Raw genomic sequence first — 22610 nt, 5'->3', positions numbered from 1 at the left:
TGAAGAAGAAATTCAGATGGCCTACAGGCATGTGGAAAAGTGCTCCACATTGCTAATCATCAGAATGCAAATTAAAACCACAATGAGATATCACCTCACACCAGTTAGGATGGCCAACATCCAAAGACAAGCAACAACAAATGCTAGTGAGGATGCAGAGAAAGGGAAAACCTCTTACCCTGTTGGTGGGAATGTAAATTAGTTCAGTCATTGTGGAAAGCAATATGGAGGTTTGTCAAAAAATTACCATTTGAATTACTATAGAAATACCATTTGACCCAGGAATTCCACTCCCAGGAATTTACCCTATGAAAACAGGATTCCAGATTCAAAAAGACATATTCACCCTATGTTTATCACAGCACTATTTACAATAGCCAAGATATGGAAGAAAACTAAGTGTCCATCAGTAGATGAATGGATAAAGAAGAGGTGGTACATATACACAATGGAATATTATTCAGCCATAAGAAGAGAACAAATCCTACCATTTGCAACAACATGGATGGAGATAGAGGGTATTGTGCTCAGTGAAATAAGCCAGGTGAAAAAAGACAACTACGAAATGATTTCACTCATATGTGGAGTATAACAACAAAGCAAAAAGTGAAGGAACAAAACAGCAGCAGACACACAGAACCCAAGAATGGACTAACAGTTACCAAAGGCAAAGGGTCTGGGGAGGGTGGGTGGGAAGCAAGGGATAAGGGGATTAAGGGGTATTATGATTAGCACACTTAATAAAGGGGGGACATGGGGAAGGAAGTACATCACGGAGAAGACAAGTAGTGACTCTATAGCATCTTATAATGTGGATGGACAGTGACTGTAATGGGGTATGTGGTGGGGACTTGATAAGAGGAGGAATTTATTAACCACAATGTTGCTCATATGGAACCTGAGCATAAGATTGTATGTCAATGATACCTGCATAAAACAAACAAACCAACAAAAAACAATGCATATGCTTAACTATGTGGTAAATTTATGCAATATAGGTTTAGAAAAAGAAAAATCAATTCAACCTGGATGATGCTGAGAAAGTTTCATGGAAACAATAATTCACCACTTTTGAATTCACTATTTCTTTGTGTTCCTTCCAAAGCATGTCTTACTACACATCCTTCATTTTCATCCACACCCTCAGTCCTAACAGTTTTCTCAGTACCTGACATTAGCTATGTAGGTTCTAATTAGATGTTTATTGATTAGTCCTAGTTGGCACTCTAACATTAGCCATTATTAATCCTCTTGTATTTCCTAAGTGAAAACCATTCCATTGTTTTATTTGCTCAAGCCAGAACACTGTGTATCAGAGTCTTCCTTATCCCTCACATCCAAATAGCCACCCAATCTTATGTTTTCCATCCCCTTCAGTGCTTTTTAAATCTCTTCTCTTGATTTTAGTAGCCTTCATTATGTCTTCTAATTAGTGTCCAAACCTGTTCTCCACTTTCTGCCTCCTGTCACTATCCCGATTTCCATTCTCCACAGTGCAGTCACGTGTTCCATCTAAAACACAAATTCAATGTTGTCACTTCCCCATACTTCAGTGGCTCTCTACAGACTGCAGTATAAAATCCAAACTCCTCAGTATGTGGAAGAGTGGAAGCTTCTTGATCTGGCTTCTTCCTCTCACTTACACCTTGTATCTTACTACTACTATAGTACTTCTTCCTTTAGTCGCAAGAATTTTTGAGCCTTTGTGCTATTTCCTTTGTTGGGAATATTTTATTTCACATTTATTCCTATCTGCCTATCCTTTGAGATATAGTTCAAGAATCTCTTCCTCCAGAAAACAACCCTTCACCCCCTTTCCCCACCTGGGATATGTTCCCCTCTGTGCATAGTATTTCTCACACTGTGTTGTAATTCCTTTGCTTATTGTCTTTTTCACTGGTGGCTTTCAAACTTTAGTAATCCAGACCTATATAGTAAAAATACATTTATGATTATATTTAATAACCCCAGTACACACTGAAATAAAACTTTCATGAAGCAATATTGAACTTTACCACATGCAACACACTCTGGTATTTGCTATTCTGTACTATTTCTTTTTTTCTAATTCTGGTTTCAGCATACTGAATTGATTTCATGAACCATAGTTTAAAAATTCTTCAGTAAACTGTGAACTCACATGGTAGATGCTCAATGTAAGTAATTAATAAAAAGATAAAAGAAAAATCACTCTTTCCCTAGCAATTAGTACAGGGCTAGGACCATAGCGGTGGTCAATAAAAATGTGTGATAAAAGAATAAGTACACACTTCTGGGGCAGACCATCTTCATCAATCTTTTCCCCATCTTTTTCTTTTTAAGGGTAATAGTTTCTTACAAGACATTAAATTAAGATGAAACATAGACATAGCACAGTTACAGAGATTGGTAAAACCGGAGAAGCAATTTTAAAAACTGTTGAGTTTGAAGTGCATAATCAGATAGAGAGGCATCTATGCATGATGTTGCTGAAGGCCAACATTAGGTCTCCTAAAACAGGCCTAGGTAGGGATCTGATCATCGGTTCTCGATGTCAGATCACTTGAGCTAACCAAATTCACAAGATACTGATGAAAAGCTAATATTTATTACTGGATACTTACTATGTGTCAAGACAATATTCTAAGTACTTAATATGAATCTATCCTCAAAACAACCCTGTGAAGAAGGTTTAGGCCATGTTATTATCACCATTTCAAAGATGAAGAAACTGAAACTGAGACATTAAGCAACTTTTTATTGTAATAAAAATGTTTTGAAAAATCAGAAAGTAGAGCAATACACAAAAAAAGGGAGGAAAATACTTAAAGAACTAATCTAAGAGGCCCAATAATTAGGAGTTTCAGAGAAAACAGAGATTTAAAATGATAGGGGAAGAATTATCAAATAAATAAATATGAGAACTTTTCCATATCCAAAAGATTCAAAGTGTGCTCTGTGTATCCAAAGCAATGAATGAAAAACATTCAATACCAATGCACATTATGAAATATCAGAACATTGGAGATAAAAAGAGAATCTCCTGTAGCCAGAGCACACAGACCCATGAACCAAAAGGAGGTGGTGAAAATGGCCCCTCTCACTATCACACCAAATAATTCATGAAAGAAATTTTTGCCTCCCTTTCCCACAATCATAGATTCTGAGGTTCTATATGTAAGGAAGGAATGCTTGCATCAGGAAAACACCTCCAAGGTTCAGATCAATTGGACACTGAGATTGTCCCCTGGCCATTTTGTGTTCCTTAAACTGTAGAATGGTAGGCAAAGGGGTCACCATAGCCACGTGATGATTAATCCCCATCAATGAGGGGAGACTAGGTTGCTATGTCTGATAGTCAAGGATGACCATGTCTGATATCCAAATGAAGCAACTAAACCCAACCCAACAAAAGTTAAGTCCATAATGGACTCAGATCATTTGGGAATTAAGGTTTAGGCAAAGCACAATAAAGAATTAGCCCTAGTCAAGTTGCTTAGAGGGATAAGGGGCTATGAAAGGAAGGGTTGAAAAAGAAAGTTATAATTATCAGCTCAGGCCTCATGGCCACCTACAGAAGGGGGTTTCAATAGCAGCTACACTTTATATTATTCCTACTCCCCATCCCACCCCAACCTTATACAAGAGCATTAGCACTGGCTAACATTTTAAACAAACTGTGATGATACGATAGTTGTTAGGACCATGTTTGCCCATTCTGTTAGGCAAGCTGATTGCCACATAAGAGATGATACATACATTTCTTATAGGTCAAGTGACACCAGGGAGATATTGGGGTTTGAATTGCTTTTGCAGTATTCCACCGAAAAGGGAGGCCTATTAACAAGGAGACATCAGCAAGGAGCCAGAATTTCCTTGTCAGGGATATGGTACTACACAGAGGCCCCTCACTGAAGAAATTAATAAAGCCTCCTATGTGAGAAGCAATATGAGTACTGATGACAGTCAGTGTCAGATGGAGAAGCAGAGTTGACCAAAACAGAGAGTAGTTAAGCAGCAAGATTCATTTCTCCTCTATTTCTACTTCTTGCCCCCAATACCAGAGGGGTTAGCCATGAAAAGGAAAGAGAAAAAAATACCCTAAAACTAGATGCTCTCCTGATTCCCATCTTTAGGGACTTGTAAAGGGAGAATGAGTAAAAAATTAACTATAGTCCCTTCTCATTTCAGGTCCCTGTGACTACAAATCTGAACAACCACAAGGTTTTAAAACACTGAAGTGTAATTTTAAACCAGGCCAGGCTAGACTTTGAAAAACTTAAAGGACCATAAAACTATGGGATCTGCCCAGGTAAAAAGGGTGTATCCAACATAATAGGAGGAGTGACTAGAGAAAAATAAAAATTTTATGTTTATACTGCTACCAAGTTCAGATTATTTGGTAAGTTGGTCACATAAAAGTCAAAGTAGTATGTAGTTTATGATATAATGTCAAATGAGTGAATCAGAACTTGAAATTGTGTGTATGTGGCAAATACAGTTGTATGAGTAATCAATATGTTAAACAAAGTCGAGCAGATAATTGAATTTCTTGTAAATTACAATTTTGCATAGGGTTAGCAATGATCATATATACGATTAAACCTACTATTATACCTTTATGTCGTTTATTTAAAAAGTAAAATATGTTTATTTGGCAAGATTGTTTTTCACAAAGCCATGTTGGATGATGGATATTTGGCCACCCTTTGTGGACTTGTAAATTATGGGTTTTTCTTGTTGTTGTTTGTTTTGATTGTTGTTTTTCAAAGATTAATGCCATAGTATTTCAAAGAAGACTAAACAGAGTGTAATCTCTCAGTCCCTCTCTCTTTTCCATTAAAAATTGAGTATTATGCTTGACATTTTCCATTATCTGCAATCATTCCAGTTTGCATGGAGTCCATACATACAATTGTTAACAGCACAGAAATTTTGGAGAACAGTCTTTGAGCTCTCAAGTGAAGACTGCTTTAGGCCCACCTGATGTGAAATTATCTACCCTAACTTATTCTATCTCTGACTTCAATTTCTATAGCATAATTGATAATATTTGTATGATGATTCTGTCTTTCTCCCACATATGAACATTTTAGGACACTGGAGCAGAATAAGAATCTCCTGGAATTATTTGTGGCATATTGATCTCATACCTAGGAATGCCCTAACCCTTCTTAACCCAAGCCTGGTAAGAGATAAAAAATTTATGGTTATCTTTTTTTTTTTTTTTAGCTCAACCCCATATGACCCCAGTGGAAAACATGTATGAGCAAGACAGCATAAAATAAAGTAAGTCTCAACAAAAAATGACCTTTCAAATGACAGCTATTGTTCTTATTTGTCACAATAATTTATAGGTATTTGTTTACCTTTGATAAATGGGTAAAGTGTTGCAATATACTAAACATATAACTACACAATTTTCATTTGTGCTTAGATAAGGCTCAGATACAATTAAATCTCCTAATAGTGAATAAAACTATTGTTTGAAATTTAAACATATTATGTAATTTATTTAACAGAAAGCAAAGCAAAACCTAAGACAATTAAATCATACTGCTCCTATTTGAATGATTTGGACATTTGTCATCTCCCTCCTGCAGTCCTTCTGCGCATTTTACTCAAAAGAACAATGTGACGTCCAAAATCTGAGAATAAAAGAACTTGAAAGTCTACCTGAAAAGGAAAAAATAGCAAAAATCTTTATGAAATGAAAGAAACATACAATTTTGCTCATCAGGGCTTCTACATATCCAAGGACAATATAGATGTGCAGCCACAATTTTTTGAAAAAGCAAATTTCTTCTCGGTCTTTCTTGTGATTCTGGTTTAACAAAAGTTACATAAAACAAAATGTTATAATTATTTATTGAAATTTTAAAATATTTTAGGAAACTCTTCCAATTATTTTTACAAATTGTTTTTGCTTCTCCAAGCACTTTTTTTTTTAAGTTTTAGTGGAAATTTTTTTTTATTGATGTATTGTTGATATATAATCTTATATTGGTTTCAAATATACAACACAGTGGTTCAATAGTTACCCATATTATTAAATCCTCACACCCTCTAGTGCGGTTACTATCTGTCAACATAAAAAGATGTTACAGAATCATTGACTATATTTTCCATGCTGTACTACTATCCTCATGACCAACTTTTATGATTGAGAACTTTTGTGCTCCTTTATCCCACTCACCCACCCCAATTCCTCCCCCAAAGCTATTTATAGATTCAATGAAATCCCTATCAAAATACCAACAGAATTTCTCCAAGCATTCTTAAATGAGACTATTACATTATTTTTTAAAGTTAACATTCATATTTTTTAGATAATATTTAATTAAATGATACAATAACCCAATAGTGCAATACATAGATAATTCCATGTATATAGGAATTGTCCTCAAGGGCCAGGCAGAGAGGGGAGGGAGATAAACCTGAGAGTGACCCTAAGAAGAGAGGATACCGGCAAGTTTAAATATTAATGAATTCAATACAACAGTTAATCTGAACAAAAATCTTTGGTAAATGTTAGTTAAAATAATTTATTCTCACTTCAAGTAAGAACTCAGGGATGAAGATAACATAGTTCCAGCCCTGGAGGAGTTATAAATAAGAGGTAAACAAGAGTGGAGAAGGTGATGACGCATAATTATCCTTTAGGAGGGCAGATCAGAAAGTGAGGCAATCCTTCTGTGGTAAACAGGCCCACCCTGGTGAGTGAACACAGCAGGCCTCAGTGAAGCCAACAGGAGAGAAGGAAGGGAAGAGTATAAAAGCCTTACTTGGGGAGAAATGTGAGGCTGTTGTAGGGAAGAGCATGGGCTTGTTCCTGTTTGTTGTGGGAAACCAGGAGAGGAAGAAGGATATTATATTCACTGTACCATTTACCCAGTACTTTTCTTTGACTCTAAATATATTCCAAACAGGACCTGGGTTTGCTGAAACAGCAGTTTAATGTCTCTATTTTTGGGTGCTTAACTGATTAAAGGACAGAGAAGGAGGTGTAGAGGATTAGGGTAAGTTCTTGATGAGGAATAGCTAGGCTTTGTTAGAGCTCTGTAAAAAAAAGCTAGAACTTAATCTGAATGAAAATTCCCTGGGTAAAGACATGAGTACAGTGATCTGGGCTAGTCTGTAAGAATATACATGTATCTCAGTGATTCTTATCTTTGGAACCACTGTACCAAGGATAAATTTACTTTGGCAAAAGAACATTTGTTGATTACTCACTTCAGGCCAAAGTTACTCTGTTAACAATCCAAAAATCAATTTAAAGAGAGAAGGTCCTGTGTTGCACACATAATGGCTTAAATGTGGATGAGGTGGTTTTTAGCATTTGGTTCTAATTACATGTTCAAGGATGTTTTAAAACAAAGAAACTTAGCAATTTCCAATCTCAAGAATCATGAGGTGCTTGAACAAAAGTGGAAGCTTAAGTTGCTTTGGGGGGGAAATTGTGTTCTTGATGGTTGTCTTGCCAATGGGTTTCAGTGTTGGGCAAGTTCACTATGGATTTAGTGAAACTGAGGAGGTAAAAGGATTTATTACCCATCTTTATTCTCCTGGTGATAGGTCAAGCACTAGACTCACGTCTGCATCCAACAGTCTGCAGGTCCATAATTCCCCTTGGCCTCTGCTTCCACATCCTACAGTCTGCAGGCCCATGATCCTCCTTCATCTCTGTCTCCACCCAGAGCACTGGGCAGAGCTCTTAATACAGTGACTCAGTCAATAATAGCTATTGCCTATGGGTGTGGAAGCAGTAGCCTAGCAGTAGGCCAATTACATCATCAAGTAGTTTAGGGTCCGGTGAGGATCCTGGCCATAGGAACTTCCCCACAATGGTATTGCTGTAAAGTAATTTAACAAACTTCTAATAGGTGTCAGCCATGTGCCAGGCACAGTGATTTTCTCTCTCAAGTAAAGTATTTCATGAAGGAACTTAGCCCTTTCTATAGCAAGAAAAGGAAGAAAAAGTGGGAAAACATAGGACCATATAGAAAGTTTTGGGACTATAGTAACAGCTCTTACTGGCTGAAAAATCCTCAAGAAGAGTGTGGGATTAAGTCAGGGATCTTCAAGGATGCACAGGTGATCTACTGGAATAGAAAATATTAAAAAATAGTATTCACATTCTTTTTTGTCTAAAAATAAAAAGTTAATAGTAATATTTAATTTATATATTTATAAGGAGATATGAACAAATGTTTTTATGCATATGTATACCAAATAAGAAAGTATGACAATGACTAGATTATCTGATTTCTAAAATCATTTTGCTCTAAAATTCCTGATTCTACATCATTCAAAGTACCTTAGTTTCTCTTAAACTATATTAAAAAGTCACACCATAGCTATAAGAACATAAACTTCCTTATATACAACAAAATACAATTTTACAAAGATATTAGAAAGTACACTTTTATTCTTATGTCTTGCCAATGGGTACAGCTCTGGGCAAGTTTGCTATGGATTCAATGTGACCAAAGAAATTTGACAGCAGAACGCTCTTTGGGGTGAAAGGGTTATACCCAACTTTATTTCCAGGTGGCAGGTCAGTCACTAGAATCCCATTCACTCAGAACGAGTCTGTATGCAGCAAGCCAGTCTCTGCCTCCGGGACCCTCTGTCTGCACAGCTGTCCTCTGGGCTTCTCTTCACAGCCATTGTGCACAGCCATCCTCTGGGCCTCTCTGCCTGCACAGCTGTCCCACACAGTCATCCCACACAGCCGTCCTCTGGGCCTCTGTCCTCGGCGCTGCCACCACTCCAGCCTCTGCTCTGCTCTCCTGCAGCCTTGCAGCCCTGCCACCGTGTAGCGCCCAGAGCACTTGGCGGAGCTCTTTATATAGAGTCAACAGCCATGTATTGCCCACAGGTGTTGCAGTGAGCTAGTCAACCAGGGCCAGGTGAGAATCCTGGCCACAGGAACTCTCATTTTATCCACATCTTAAAAGGCATACTAACCCTATCAACACATCCTTCTTACCTGATGAAGCAGGTTCTCTTTGTATTATATGGTGGTGCCAGTTGGCATGACCCTTTCTTCTTAGCTCATTCAAGAGATTGGCAAAGGGACTCTCTGAGAGCCCTGTGTTGATGAGATTAATGACAATCTTAAAAGTCTGAATTTCCTCAAGCAAAATTTTCTGAAAGAATTCTTTTAATTTTACTAATTTGCATAGTGACTGGTTGGGTTAGCTTGTTAACAATTATATATGTCCTCAAAATTCTGATTTGTAAAATAATTTAGAAGAAACTATTATAAAGCCAAATTTTACTTCATAATTATTTTAAGGAACAAGTTTATGAACTAAACACTTTAACAGCATTATACAGCTGGTATAAAAGCTATCTTCACTTTGTGTGTCTGAGTCGTAGGAAGTTAAGGGTCTTGCTGTGTATAGTGATATGGGTAAATAAGCTTACAAAACAGTTGGCTGAAAACCAGTGCATTAAAATGACATCTTTCACAACAATGTGAACATACTTAACACTACTGGACTGTATACTTAAGAATGATTAAGACGGTCAATTTTATGTAATGTAGTTTTTTACCATAATCAAAAATGTCAGAATGACTGAAACAATATATCAGCTTAAAATGAATATTTCTAATCATAATTTGTACAACTTTTTGGTCTTATTTCAAAGTAGTTTTGATAAAAGTTTTATTTACCCTCCTTACCCTGAAAACTCTTCCACATTAAAGAAAACACAAAACAACTGCAAATAAATTTAAGACAGAAGAGTAATGGTCATTTTTGTTGGCTAAAATTGAATAAAAGAGTATTTAACTCTTGAAACTCTTGAAATAGCATTTTAACTATGGAATGTAAAGTATCATTAAGCATTTTGTTATTCACCCTAATACATAATTAATGCCATTCTTATGAATTACAGTTTCAAAAAGTAAAGCAAGTATCACTTGATAGTCATTTTATAAATAAGTATAAGCAATTATAGTGTACTTCCCTCAATTTTGACCAATCTTTGCTTGTAAGTAATGACAGGACACAAAACTAGAAATATAATTTTCAACTAACTCTTCCTTGTTTCAGTTAGCTGCTTCTCTTTGATTCTGTGTATCATAATTTACAGAATGTAAAGAAGAGGGTAAAGAATTAGCAGCCATGTCTAAACATCTCCAAAAAGATCAGGAAATTTCTATGCATGAAAGATATCAATACATCCTCATTAAAAGAAACAAACAGAATTTTTTTAAACAATTATGGAACTAATTAATAAATTCAAGATCCAGTACTTAAAGAAAGTAAAGGACACAATAGATAAAAACCTTAGGTAATCTAATTTTAAAAAGGGCAGGAGAGAAAACACAAATTTAGGGTTTAAAGGGAGACTAGCTTTACATTGTTCAAATTTTTTGGCAAACAGAATTAAAAAAAAAATCCTTCATTGATCCCCATCTCCAAATTACCCCTTCTAGAGGCAGCATAGTTAGGTATGCTTTCAGATGTTTTCTATGTTTATAGCAAAGTACAGTTTTTTAGGCAAATAAAGTAACATTACAATGTGTAATTTATTTCTTAACCTATTATTTAATAAATATTTTCCCAAGTCAGCATGTATCAGCCATCTCCTTTTGATAAATGCTTAGGCTATTTCCAACTTGCCAGGAACATTAATGTTGCATTGAACATCTTTGTTCGTATATCTTCGCATTCTTGTGCAAATAGTTTTATAGGACACTTTTATTTATTTGTTTGTTTATTTAAATTAAGGTATCATTGATTTACAATCTTATGAAGTTTTCACATGAACAACATTGCGCTTTCAACATTCACCCATATTATCAAGTTCCCCCAGCCCCACCTCACTGCAGTCATTTATAGGACAAATACTTTTAAGTGGAACTACTACTTTAAAAGATACACAAACTGAAAATTTTGTTAAATTTGTTTGAAACTGCTAAACTGCTTCTCAAAAAGTACTAGGTAGTGTAAGAAAGTTGAAAAATGTAATGTGCCAACTATTGGTAATGTATGTTTAGGTTATTTCGAAACAATAGTTTCCAATATGAACTCATCTATTTTTTCTTTGTTGTATCCCATATCAAAGTCATCTAAAGTGGGCAGGGAATTCTGGATAATTGTTCTGGGAACTGAAACTCCTGTCCTTACCCCCACCCTCCCCATCAATAGCACTATAAGCAAAACAAATGAGTTAACTATTCTTATTTGTCTGTAGAGAGGTATACATTTTGAAATAGACACATTAAGAACCTGCACTTTTCTCTTAGATCTCAAATTTCCTATATCCACTTTCTGATAACCCTCTTTTTAGTACCACTAAAAAAAAAATCCCTTCTGGAGGTTTCAAGACAGGATGGCAAAATGTATTCTAAGTCCATATGCACTTGAACCTGTACCAGACAGCCTGTACTTCATTCCTAATAGTGTAATTTGGCTTTATTTTTCTGGAGAAAAATACCTTTTCCAGACCTTCTGTTCTAGAGTAAATATTATCAAACTAATACCTCCTCAAATTAACAGAGAGTTTATATTACATAGAATGCTCTTTTCTTTTTGATACTTTTCCTATTACCCTTTTGAAAGAAGTCAGTCTTTTATCTTTTAAGTAAACTATACCTAAACATGTATTCTGTGACATTTTAATAAATCTGTGAACAGTTCTAAGACAAGGACAATTTAAAACTAACCACAATTCTACAAACAGATCATAGTAACTGCTAGTCACATGACATATAGGCTTCATCATATTTCTTATTCATATTTTTTTTGCTTCAGGTAATTTTTACTGAAATATAGTTTATATATGATATTGGTTTCAGATTAACACTTTAGTGATTCCACAGTTTTATACATTAAATTCTCACCATTATAAGTGTAGTAACCATCTGTCACCACACAAAGATATTACAATATTATAAGCTATTTTCCCTTCCATCCCTGACTATTTTATAATTTGAAGTCTGTACTTCTTTATCCCCTTCACCTACCCACTCCCTCCCTCACATGGTAACCAATTGTCCATTCGCTGTGTATATTTATTCATATCATCTTATTTCTTATTCATATTTATCATATATAGGTTTCATTCTATTTCTTCCCTACAACTAACTGTAAAGTCACAGAACTAATCTGTTTCAGAATGGGTGCACTTAAAACAAATTCCTCGGTTTTTCTGATATAAGGGTCATAATTGCTGGTCAGCTATTGAACGATCAATAGAGAAGTTGGTTTTGGAAAGAAATGATTAGACTTGCCATTTTGAAAAGATTATTTTTTAAAAACTCTTTGCCTTTTTTGATCCATAATGTCTTTAATTGCATTGATTTCAGTTTTCCTAACATTGTGATTATAATTTCTTGTGTTTCATTAAGACTTAAAGGGATCTGAGCATTCTCTGTACCTTTTCTGATCTTTATTTTCAGGAGAGCCATCTCCACTAGTTGAACAAATACTGGACTGAGTATCTGGAGAACTGTACTCTTTCACTGGCTGTATACTGAATGTGAACATGGTCAATTTCTCTTTTCTGGGCTTTAGTTTCCTAAACTAGGAGATGGGGGGTAATAATCTAGACTATTATCTCAAGTGTCCATTTTAGTTGTAGCATCATCAAAATACAATCTGTTTGTTGAGCCGTAGCATTGCAGTGCATAAACAGCACTGTGGAAATTGGATACCTAAATAGTGGCTTTTCTTCAAGAACAAACCGTTTCAAAACTTACTAAATACTAATAAGCCCTATGGCTCAAATCAGGCAGCATCCTGTGACGTGGCTCAGGCCACTAGGACTGGAGACATGTAGCATCAGATTAGTTCAGTTGGGGTAGTTAGGTAACAACCGTTGTGCACTCAGTGGTTGCCTAGTAACCTTGAGCGTGAAAGAGGGTACCTAAATATCACACCGTATACCGTTAAAAAGCATGAGAGAAAGTAACAACGATGTTAAACAAGTATTTTCGGCAAAAACTGAAACAAAATAGTATATTTCTCCCGCAACTACAACTCAGTCCCTACATTTTTACCTACGAAAAACCAGGCCTTCGGTGTTTGGATCTACTGTCCAAGCCAACGGGTAAGTTTTCTATCAGTCTCCAAAACATTGCAAGGGGAAAACAGAAACAGCCTTTAGGTATCTACATAATTCAAATGCACCCCAAAGAAACTCTCCTCCGGCCAGGGAGCGTCTCTACAGCGAATATCCTTTCTGCGGCCTCTCTCTCCCAGTTCAGGCCTGCAAAGCAGCCGACTGCACTTGCAGTGCCCAGGCAACGATGCGAGCATTCCGGCGGGTTAGCCCCGCCTCTTGAGGTGCTTTCGCCCCCGGAGCCCGGGACTTCCTCCTCTCATTGGCCAGCGACACGCCAGCGGTGGGCGGGGGAAATGCGTCAGACGGCGCGCTCACTTCCGGCCGGGGAGCGCGCGGGTTGATTCGTCCTCTCCTCGGCCCCGGTGCTTGCAGCTCGGAAATGGCGGGTAAGTTCCCGGGAAAAGTTTACCAAAGGGAGGGGACAGGCAGGTTTAGGAAAGAACGTCGTGACGGTGGTGACAGTGCCCTCTTCGAACTTTGGGGCGCTAGCCTGGGTTCCAGAAGGCCTGCTTTGCCCTGGAAGCGCGAAACTCGCAGCGCAACGCAATTCCTGACCCCGTCCTCAGCTGCCCCGGGTTCTGTGCCTTCTGCGAAGAACGCGGCCCCTGCGGAGGGCCGAAGAGGCCAGGAGAAAGCGCTGTGATTTGGCCTTGTAAGGTGCCGGATAATGCCTTGAAGCCTGGTTTTTCTTGTCCTTCCTCTTGCCCAGTGCTGCCTTGCAACAACTAGGCTGGTTCCATTCCCGCCAGCCGATTTTAACGCTCAGGTCCTCCACTTTCGGGTCCACCTTACATTATAGTCAACTTCTGAGCTAGCGTACTGCTGCCTTGCCCTGCACTAAGGCTCTCACTTGAATCTTGACTTCGTAATCGTCTCCTTAATCTCTCTCCCTTGAGTATTCCTAGGATCTATTTAGATTTTCTTTGAAAACAAGGTTGTTCTCGCGTTCTTCCTTCATTAAACTCTTTTAGAGGTGTATAACTATAATTCTCTTGTTCATTCTATACTCCTTTTTTACTGAGTCTAAAGTTCACATTTAATAACTAATAATAACTATTATTTTGTACGTGTATTAAGATTGTTTTGTTGTGAGTACATGCCTTTTTTGTTTTTCCCCAGTTATCTTTTGAGTGATGGACAGTTTTTATTTATTTTTTATCTTCCCAGTGCCCTCATAGTAGTCTCTCTCTACTTACGTGGGTGTGCTGGATAGACAGGCTATAGCATGAACTCTACAGATAATTAAGAAAGGGCTGCTCTACCAGATAGAGACTGTAGGGTTTGGGGGTACACTGGGACTATAAAAGAGTGGGAGTATATCTATTGTATAGGGTGTACGTATTATAAGAATTAAACCTAAATTCGAGTCTCAGCTCAACCACTTAGTAGTCTGGTGCTGGTAAGCAGCTAAACCTCTATACGCCTGAACTTTTGAATATGAAATGGGGCTGATATATGGGGTTGTCTATAATTGTGGAGATTAAGTTAATGTACGGTTTCACAAGTTAAATTTTGTTGCTTAGGTTATCCATAAATTCCTTGAGGTGGGTTCTGTTATCTCAGTTTTATAGATAGGGTCCGGCAAGACAAGTAATGTGCTCTAATTCACAGATCTAGGAAGTATATGGTGAAGCCTGAATTTGACTCCAGGAATTATGACTCCAAACCATTAATCTATACTGCCTCAAGTTTTCCCCATTTTCTGTTTGTGTGTTTTAGCTACTGAAGTTTGTGGCATGTCATTGAACCCCTTCTTTCATTTCTGTTCATGACTCTTTTCCTGAATTTTTACTTATTTTTCATGTTACCAGGAGATTTGTCATCTTGTCTTGAAAGTTTCTCTTGATAATGATTTCTTCCATGTTAATTGTTTATTATATATTTTGATGAGTAGTCACCTTGTAGTAAAACCATTATATTATGTTAGTAGCCCATAGTTTATGACTTTTTGCAAATATGGTAAAAAAAAAAAACAATACAGTGAGAATTTTTTTATGCTGTCCCCATTCTTTTATCTTTGAGGTAACCATGGTTACCAGTTAATTGTGTATCTTTCCTGATGCGTGATGGGTTAACAGTTTTTAATAGTTGATGTGGAGGTACTCTGGGTAGAATTTTTCAAATATTAGAAATGAAATGCTGTTGAAATTGTCAGAGAACATTATCACTTTGTTTCTTAGTGGACCAGTGGCATCCTTTTTATATTTATTTAAAAATGGCTACTTAGATATAAGTCCTAGCAGATAATTTATATTAGTATTAAATATTCAGAAATGTTAGTAGTCTCGTGTTAATTTTCAGGGTTACTCATTTTTGCAAAGCAGGCCTAGTTCATAAGCCTCTGTCTCAAAAGTGATATTTTTTCTGTTTTATGAGGTAGTCATACTCAGTACATTAATTTAGGAGTATATAGAGAATGACCTGTGTTTTTATGATCTGTTACTTAACCTTTATTCCACTTCTAATAAGAACCCTATTTGTAGGTTTGCCTGTTTAAACCACCTCCAACCAGACCTTTTAAAAACATTTTCTCTTAGGATTTGGTGCTATGGAGAAATTTTTGGTTGAATATAAGAGTGCAGTGGAGAAGAAACTGGCAGAGTACAAATGTAACACCAATACAGCAATTGAACTAAAATTGGGTATGTATGCCATTTCTAAGTGGTATTATATATGTACTGTGTGTGTATATATAATCTTTAATTTTAAATTTAAAGCAATTTACAGAAGAGTAGTTATACATGTAAATATATAGTATTCTGCATTTATTGAACACATTAAGATCTTATTTTAAATTAAAGCCATCCTAGTAGGTATAAAATGATCTTACTGTGGTTTTGGTTTGCATTTCCCTGATGACTAATGATGTTGATCATGTTTTCATTTGCTTATTGACCATTTGTATATCTTTTTTGTAGAAGTGTCTGTTCAGATCCTTTGCCTATTTTTTAACTGTCTTTTTATTGTTTTAATATATTTTAAAACTGCTTATCTTCCTGGATTCTCTTACTATTTGGGGGAGTGGTTTCAGCTGATTTTCTTTGTTTTTCTCAGCATGCAATTATATCATCTGAACACTAGTAAATTGACTTTCTTTTCAATATATATGCCTCTTGTTTTGCTCTCTTCTTGCATTGCATTGGCACACTTTCAGAACATTGTTAAAAACATCATCCCCATTCCTTAATTTAATGAGAATGATTCTAATATTTCTCCACCAAACATGATCCTAGCTTATCAATTAAAGCATATTTTATTTTGCAGTTTTTATTCAGACGTGCATATTATAGTTTATTAAATGCCATTTTGGTTTCCATAGAAATAGTATTTATTGTTAATTATAAAATGTTGCCTTGACTCTCTTGTCTCCTTCAAACTGGAACAGTTGTCAGTCTTTTCTTGACTTTCATGACCTTGACACTTTGAAGATTACAGGCCAGTTATTTTGTATTATGTTCTTCAATTTGGGTTTATCTAATGTTTGCTCATAGTTTATTTCAGGTTATGCATCTTTGTTAGAAATTATCACAGGAGTGATGTGCAAGTCTCATTGTACCCTGTAGGTTTTCCTTACACTCCCAATTCTTTCATTTATTTATTTCTTATTTAATGAAGTATAACTTATTACTCTCATTTAGTTTGGTGCATAAATGTCCCTGACTTTACCAGTGGTAGCCCAATTAATGCTGGCTTCTGTGTCTTTTTACATGTCCTTTTCATTATTTGATTACTTCATACTTTGATTACTTTCTGGAATGGTATGTTCCATGTTCATCTGTTATCTCTGCTGCAGCTCTGGAATCAGCCATTTCTCTAAGGAGCCCTGGTTTTCTTTTAGTCGAAAGTGGTATTTTAAAGCCATGATCTGCTACATTGCTGTGTCATTCTCACAGTGAAAGCAGGCCTTCTCAGTGGACATCTTTGCTCCTTCCCTTTCAGTCCCTGCTCTCTGCAAGGTGATTACTCTTCTGATTTCCTTCACCAAAATTAGTTTTGCCAGGTTTAGAACTTTATATAAATGTAATTATGCACATATACTCTGTGACTGGCTTAGTTCATTCAGCATGTTTTTGAGGTATATCTCATTATTGCCAGTATGAGTGGTTCATTTCTTTTTATTATCGAATACTATTCCATTGTTAGAGATATCACTATTCACCAATTAATAGACTTTTCAATTGTTTCTAGTTTTGGGCTGTTATAAATAACTCTGCTAAGAATGTTCTTGTACAAGTCTTTTTGTGGACATAAGATTTTATTTTGGATAAATTCCTAGAAGCGGATTTGCTAGGTCATAGAGTAGTTACATGTTTAGCGTTATGAATTGTTTGCCAGATTGATTTCCAAAGTACTTAAATATTTGTGCCAACAATGTATTAGAATCTGGATATTCCACATCCTGATGAATATTTGGTGGTGTCAGTTTTTAAAATTTTAAGGCATGTAGTGGCATCTCATTGTGGTTTTAAGTTGCCTTTCCCTGATGCTGTTTAGTGTTCCTTTTTCATGTGCTTATTGACCTTTTGTATATCTCCTTTTGTGAATTGCCTGTTCAGAATTTTGCCCATCTTTCAATTGGTTTGTCTCTTAATTATCATGTTGTAGATGTTCTTTTTATATTCTGGATATGAGTTCTTTGTGCTGGACCTATATTTTGTGCATATTTTCCTCTCAGTCTGTGGCTTGCCTGTTCATATTCAAAAAAATATTTTTGATTAGGCAGAACTGCAGTGAGTTACACTGATGGGTTTTTAAGTACTAATTCACTCTTACCTGCCAATATATTACCATTTTTCTACCTTACTGGATTCTTCTTGGTAATATTTTGTTAAAGATTGTTGTATCTTTCTTAACAAGATAGATTGCTTTTTATCTTCTAGTTTTATTTTGGTTTCAAGGTTTTGCTGCCCTCGTAAAATGAGTTGGGAACTTTATCTTCATTTTCTGAAAGAATCTGCATAAGATTGGTGTTATTTAATACCAGTACTATTTTTTAATGTTTGATAGAATTTACCAGTGAAGCTTTGTGTGCCTTAGTTTTCTTTGTCAGAGGGTTTTTAACTACAAGTCTAATAGATTTAGTACTATTCTGAGTTTGTTTCTTCTCTTATCACTTTTAGTAATTTTTGTCTTCTATGGAATTTGTCCATTTAATCTAACTTTCTTGGCAGAATGTTGTTCATAACATTTTCTTACTACCATTTAAATGACTAGAGAATCTATCCTAGGACTGTAGAATTCCCTCTTGGGGATATTGGTAATTTGTGTTTTCTTTCTTTTTCTTAATTGGTCTGTCTATGAGATTATCAATCACCAGACCAACCTTTTCAGCAATTGCCTTTCTCTCTTTTTTTTAAATCTCCTTTTCAGTCTTTATGATTTCCTCTATTATTCTTACTTTAATTTGCTTTTTAAAAACTTCCCTTCTTAAGGTAGATGTTCAAACAACTGATTTAAAATTTTCCTTTTCTAATATTGGCATTAAAATTAAAATTTACCTCTAAATAGTGATTTAGTTGCATCCCACTAATTCTGTTTAAATGCTGTTTTTATTATTGTTCAGTTGCAAATTTTTCTATTCCTTTGTGATTTCTTCTTTGACTTAATGGTCACACAGAAAAGTGTTGCTTAATTTCCAAATGTGTGGGACTTTTCTAGCTATCTTATTACTGATTTCTGATTTAATTCTATTGACGTAAGATTATTTCAGTCCTTTTAAATTTATTGAGACTTGTTTTATAGCTCAGCATATATTGTCTGTTATGGGGAATGTCCCGGGTACACTGGAAAATAATTTGTGTTCTGCAGTTTTATGTAGGAGTCTATAAATGTCAGTTGGACTAACAGTGTTCTTCAACTCTTTTATATTTTTGCTAATTTCTATCTCCTCTTTTTATTTGACAGGAAACAAACTCTTTAATTCATTTTTTGAGGCTGTTTAGCCTACTACCAAAATTAGACAATGATAAGACAAGAAAATAAAATTTTTCTTAGAAACATGTAGAAGTTCTAGTTGGTATATTAACAAATTAAAGCCAAAATGTATTATAATATATGCTATAACTAAGAAGAATTTATTCCATGAAAGGAAAAAGTACTGTTGATCTCTGTCTCTGTCAATTAGAACAATTGAGAGAGGACTGTTGAGCTCCCCAATGGTAATTGTGAATTTTTCTATTTCTTCAGTTGTCAGTTTTTTTTTTACTTGAAGTATAGTTGACATACAATACTATATTTGAGATGTACAACATAGTGATTCAACAATTATTTACATAATGAAATCTCACCACAATGTGTAGTTACCATCTGTTATCATACAAACGTGCAGTATTATTGACTAAATTCCTTATGCCCTTACTTTCATCCCTGTGACTTATTTTATAAATCAGTTGTCAATTTTTATTTTATGTATTTTGAAGCTCTAATATTAGGTGCATACAGATTAGACTTTTGTCTCCTTGATGAATTGACTCTTTAATCATTATAAAATGTTTTCTCTTTATCTCTGCCTTCTCTTTAACTCCTTCTCTTGCCTTATATTAAAATCTACTTTGTCAAATAAGTCTACTTTGCAACGAGAGTTTTTGAAGTATGGGAGAAGTAACAGCATGTTTATATGCTTCTCTCATCAGAGAAGAGAAAAATGATACAGAAGAAGAGGAATATTTGCAGAGTGATATTCCTGAGAATGTGAGAAGGGAAAGGATCTTACTCATTGGTGGAGAGATTAGTCTTAGATAGGCGCATGGATAATTTTTTTAACATAACAACAGCACATTGTGTGGTAATGGCTGCAGTAAATTTAAAGGAATACAGAGAAGTGATAGTCTGTGCAGATTCTCTTCTGTATGTTGTTTCCTAAGTGAATCAAGAAGCAAAGTTGTACAGGGAGAATGTGATTGTATAAGTTGTTGGAGGTTTGTGGAATAGTCATCTTACCAGACAAGAGGGGTGAGTGAACTTGAGAACTATGGTATACTCGTCAGGTAGCTCTGAGGGCCCGCTTCAAGTTAGTATAAAGTGAGGTCAACCACATCCAGGTGCAAGGTTGTAGCAAAAAGTGGGCATATAGTTAGGTTACACTAAAGTGGAGTTTTAATGGGCTGGTATGACAAAGACTGGAGTAAAGGAGATGAGGATGTTTACCAGAGAGTGATTATGTTGATGGCAATGGAATTCTACACTGGAAAGGGAGGAAAATAAGGATACAAAGGAGGTGAGGGACCATGAAATTGTGTACTAATCAGTACGTTGTATATCCTGGTGGGGGTTGAAGATTGTTAGAATTGGGATATAACAGGGAATGAGCTAGGATGAAGTAGTGGTTAAAATTGTATAATGTTTAAAATAGAGGTTAAAGGGGCATAGTTACCAATAATGATAAATAAAGGCTAGGTGCATGTCATGGAAAAAAGTGGTTAAGGTACAGTGAAGACATAATTCTTGGAGGAGCAATCAAGGAATGAGAGGCTGGGTTGGAGATTAATTTTCATGAATTTTAAGTCACGAAGATTTAAGTCAGATACAATGTAGGAAGGAGTGACATTGAGCCAGGAGCTAAATTTCAAAGAATGAGGGAGGAGACATAGGGGACATGAACTTCAAAACTGGTTTTTCTTAGGGTATGGAGGTAGAGGCATTAGTCTGAAACAGGCAATGAGGAGCGAGAACTTTTGTCCCAGCAGTTTGAGTGTATGAAGGAGAAAGTAGCCACTGCTTGAGAAGGCTGTGAGGGAAGCAGTGTCCTCAGGGAAGAGCCATGTTTGTGGATTATTAGAGCAAGAAGGGGTAGGAGAACATTCAAGGCAGAGTTTGGGAATATGGAGAATTTTGGTCATAATTGACCTGTAAATTTCACAGTGGTTAAAGGGAGTTGGGAGGGGTGGAAAGTGGCATTGGATTAGTAGTTTTATGCTATTGTATGGGGATGAGAATCCAGGTGATAAAAGATAACCTAGGAACTTGACTCAAGTTTACTGGAATGAAGAATAGGGTGGAATTAATTATGATGGTCTCGGTGGAATTAATTATGATGGTCTCTGTGGAATATTACAACGTTGTAGGCTGGTAGTTCTGATGGGAATGTTGCCAGGAGCATACTGGGCCCTGTTTTCACCCCTGCATCTTAAAATAATATAATTAAACTTATTTTTCAATTTAGCATGATCAGAAAAATATGTATTGGACAAAACACTAAGATTTCAATTACTTAACACAGGATTATGAATAAATTTAAATATAATCCAGAATACAATTAGATTCTATGAGGAATATGTGCCAGCATTCCTGGAGCTGCCTATGAGCTGAAACTCATTTATATTTGCATTGTGAGCGGGTTGTCCATATGTAAAATACTGAAGTATTCATTAGGCAAACTAAAACTTGATTAAATTAATATGTCTTGGTGATTTCTTAATTTTATTTTTGGCCAATAAGACAGTTGTGGAATGTGTTATGTATCTTCTCCCTCCAAAAATTATAGAAGTGATTCTGAGAACTAGAAAATACAGAAACTATAGATAGGAGTGGAAACAATAGGACATATATTCAAAAACAAGATTCATTGCAGGTAGTATGCTCTTTGTTGGCAATAAGGTGCCATTTAGTAGTATTCCAGGCCCTCATCTTCCATTTTTCTCCAAAAAGGTGAGTGACAGGTTTCCTGGAAAGAAAATTTTTTTTCAATTTCATTTTAAATGACTCTAGTTTTTATAGTGTATGTTTCTCTGTTGGAATAATACATATTTTGCAGAAATTTTGGGAAGTGCAGAAGAATATAAGAAATAAAGATTACCCATAATTCCATTATGTATATTATAACTACAGTACTTCTATATTAAAAATTGGGGTATTTCCTTCTAACTTTAAAAATTACATAGTCATATTATCTCTCATGAAACTGAGGTCACAGTGTCATGTTCTGTTCACTTAAATGTGCATTATGGTCATTTTTCTGTCACCAGGTATTTCTCAGTAACATTGTGTTTAATGATTATATAAACCATTTCATGTTTATATAATTCATTTAATCATTCTGCTGCTTGGCATTTGGGTTACTTGCTTGCTAACTCTTGCTTTACTGACATATACATTTTTTTTTTTTTTTTTTTTTTTTATTGAAGGGTAGTTGACAACAGCATTGCATTACATTAGTTTCAGGTGTACAACACAGCGACTCAACATTTATATACATGATATTTCTAGGTACCAGGTATCACCATACCAAGTTGTTACAATATTTTGACTATATTCCTTATGCTATACATTACATCCCGGTTACTTATTTATTTTACAATTGGAAGTGTGTTTATATATATATATATATATATATATATATATATATACACACATACACATATATATATTGTGAGGGCATCTCTCATATTTATTGATCAAATAGTTGTTAACCACAATAAATTTCTGTATAGGGGGGTCAATACTCAATGCACAATCATTAATCCACCCCAAGCCTAATTTTCGTCAGTCTCCAATCTTCTGATGCATAACAAACAAGTTCTTACATGGAGTACAAATTCTTACATAGTGAA

The 22610-nt window shown here is 35.6% G+C and overlaps 1 protein-coding gene across 3 annotated transcripts in view; it reads left to right on the top strand.

The window, feature by feature from the left end:
* The first annotated feature begins 13368 nt into the window (after positions 1–13368).
* Positions 13369–22610, top strand: part of HAT1 (histone acetyltransferase 1) — a 69949-nt gene continuing 60707 nt past the window's right edge. The window contains exons 1-2 of one of the 3 annotated variants that reach the window (XM_036879132.2): positions 13369–13448; positions 15600–15704. In XM_036879132.2, the coding sequence (XP_036735027.1) occupies positions 13442–13448; positions 15600–15704 (112 nt within the window). In that variant the 5' untranslated portion in view covers positions 13369–13441. The other 2 variants (XM_036879133.2, XM_036879134.2) reach the window with 2 other exon arrangements.

Source organism: Manis pentadactyla, chromosome 6, assembly GCF_030020395.1.
Source record: "Manis pentadactyla isolate mManPen7 chromosome 6, mManPen7.hap1, whole genome shotgun sequence".
NCBI lineage: Eukaryota > Metazoa > Chordata > Mammalia > Pholidota > Manidae > Manis > Manis pentadactyla.
The sequence above is the reverse complement of the archived record's forward strand: the minus strand, read 5'-3'. Positions and strand labels throughout refer to the sequence as shown.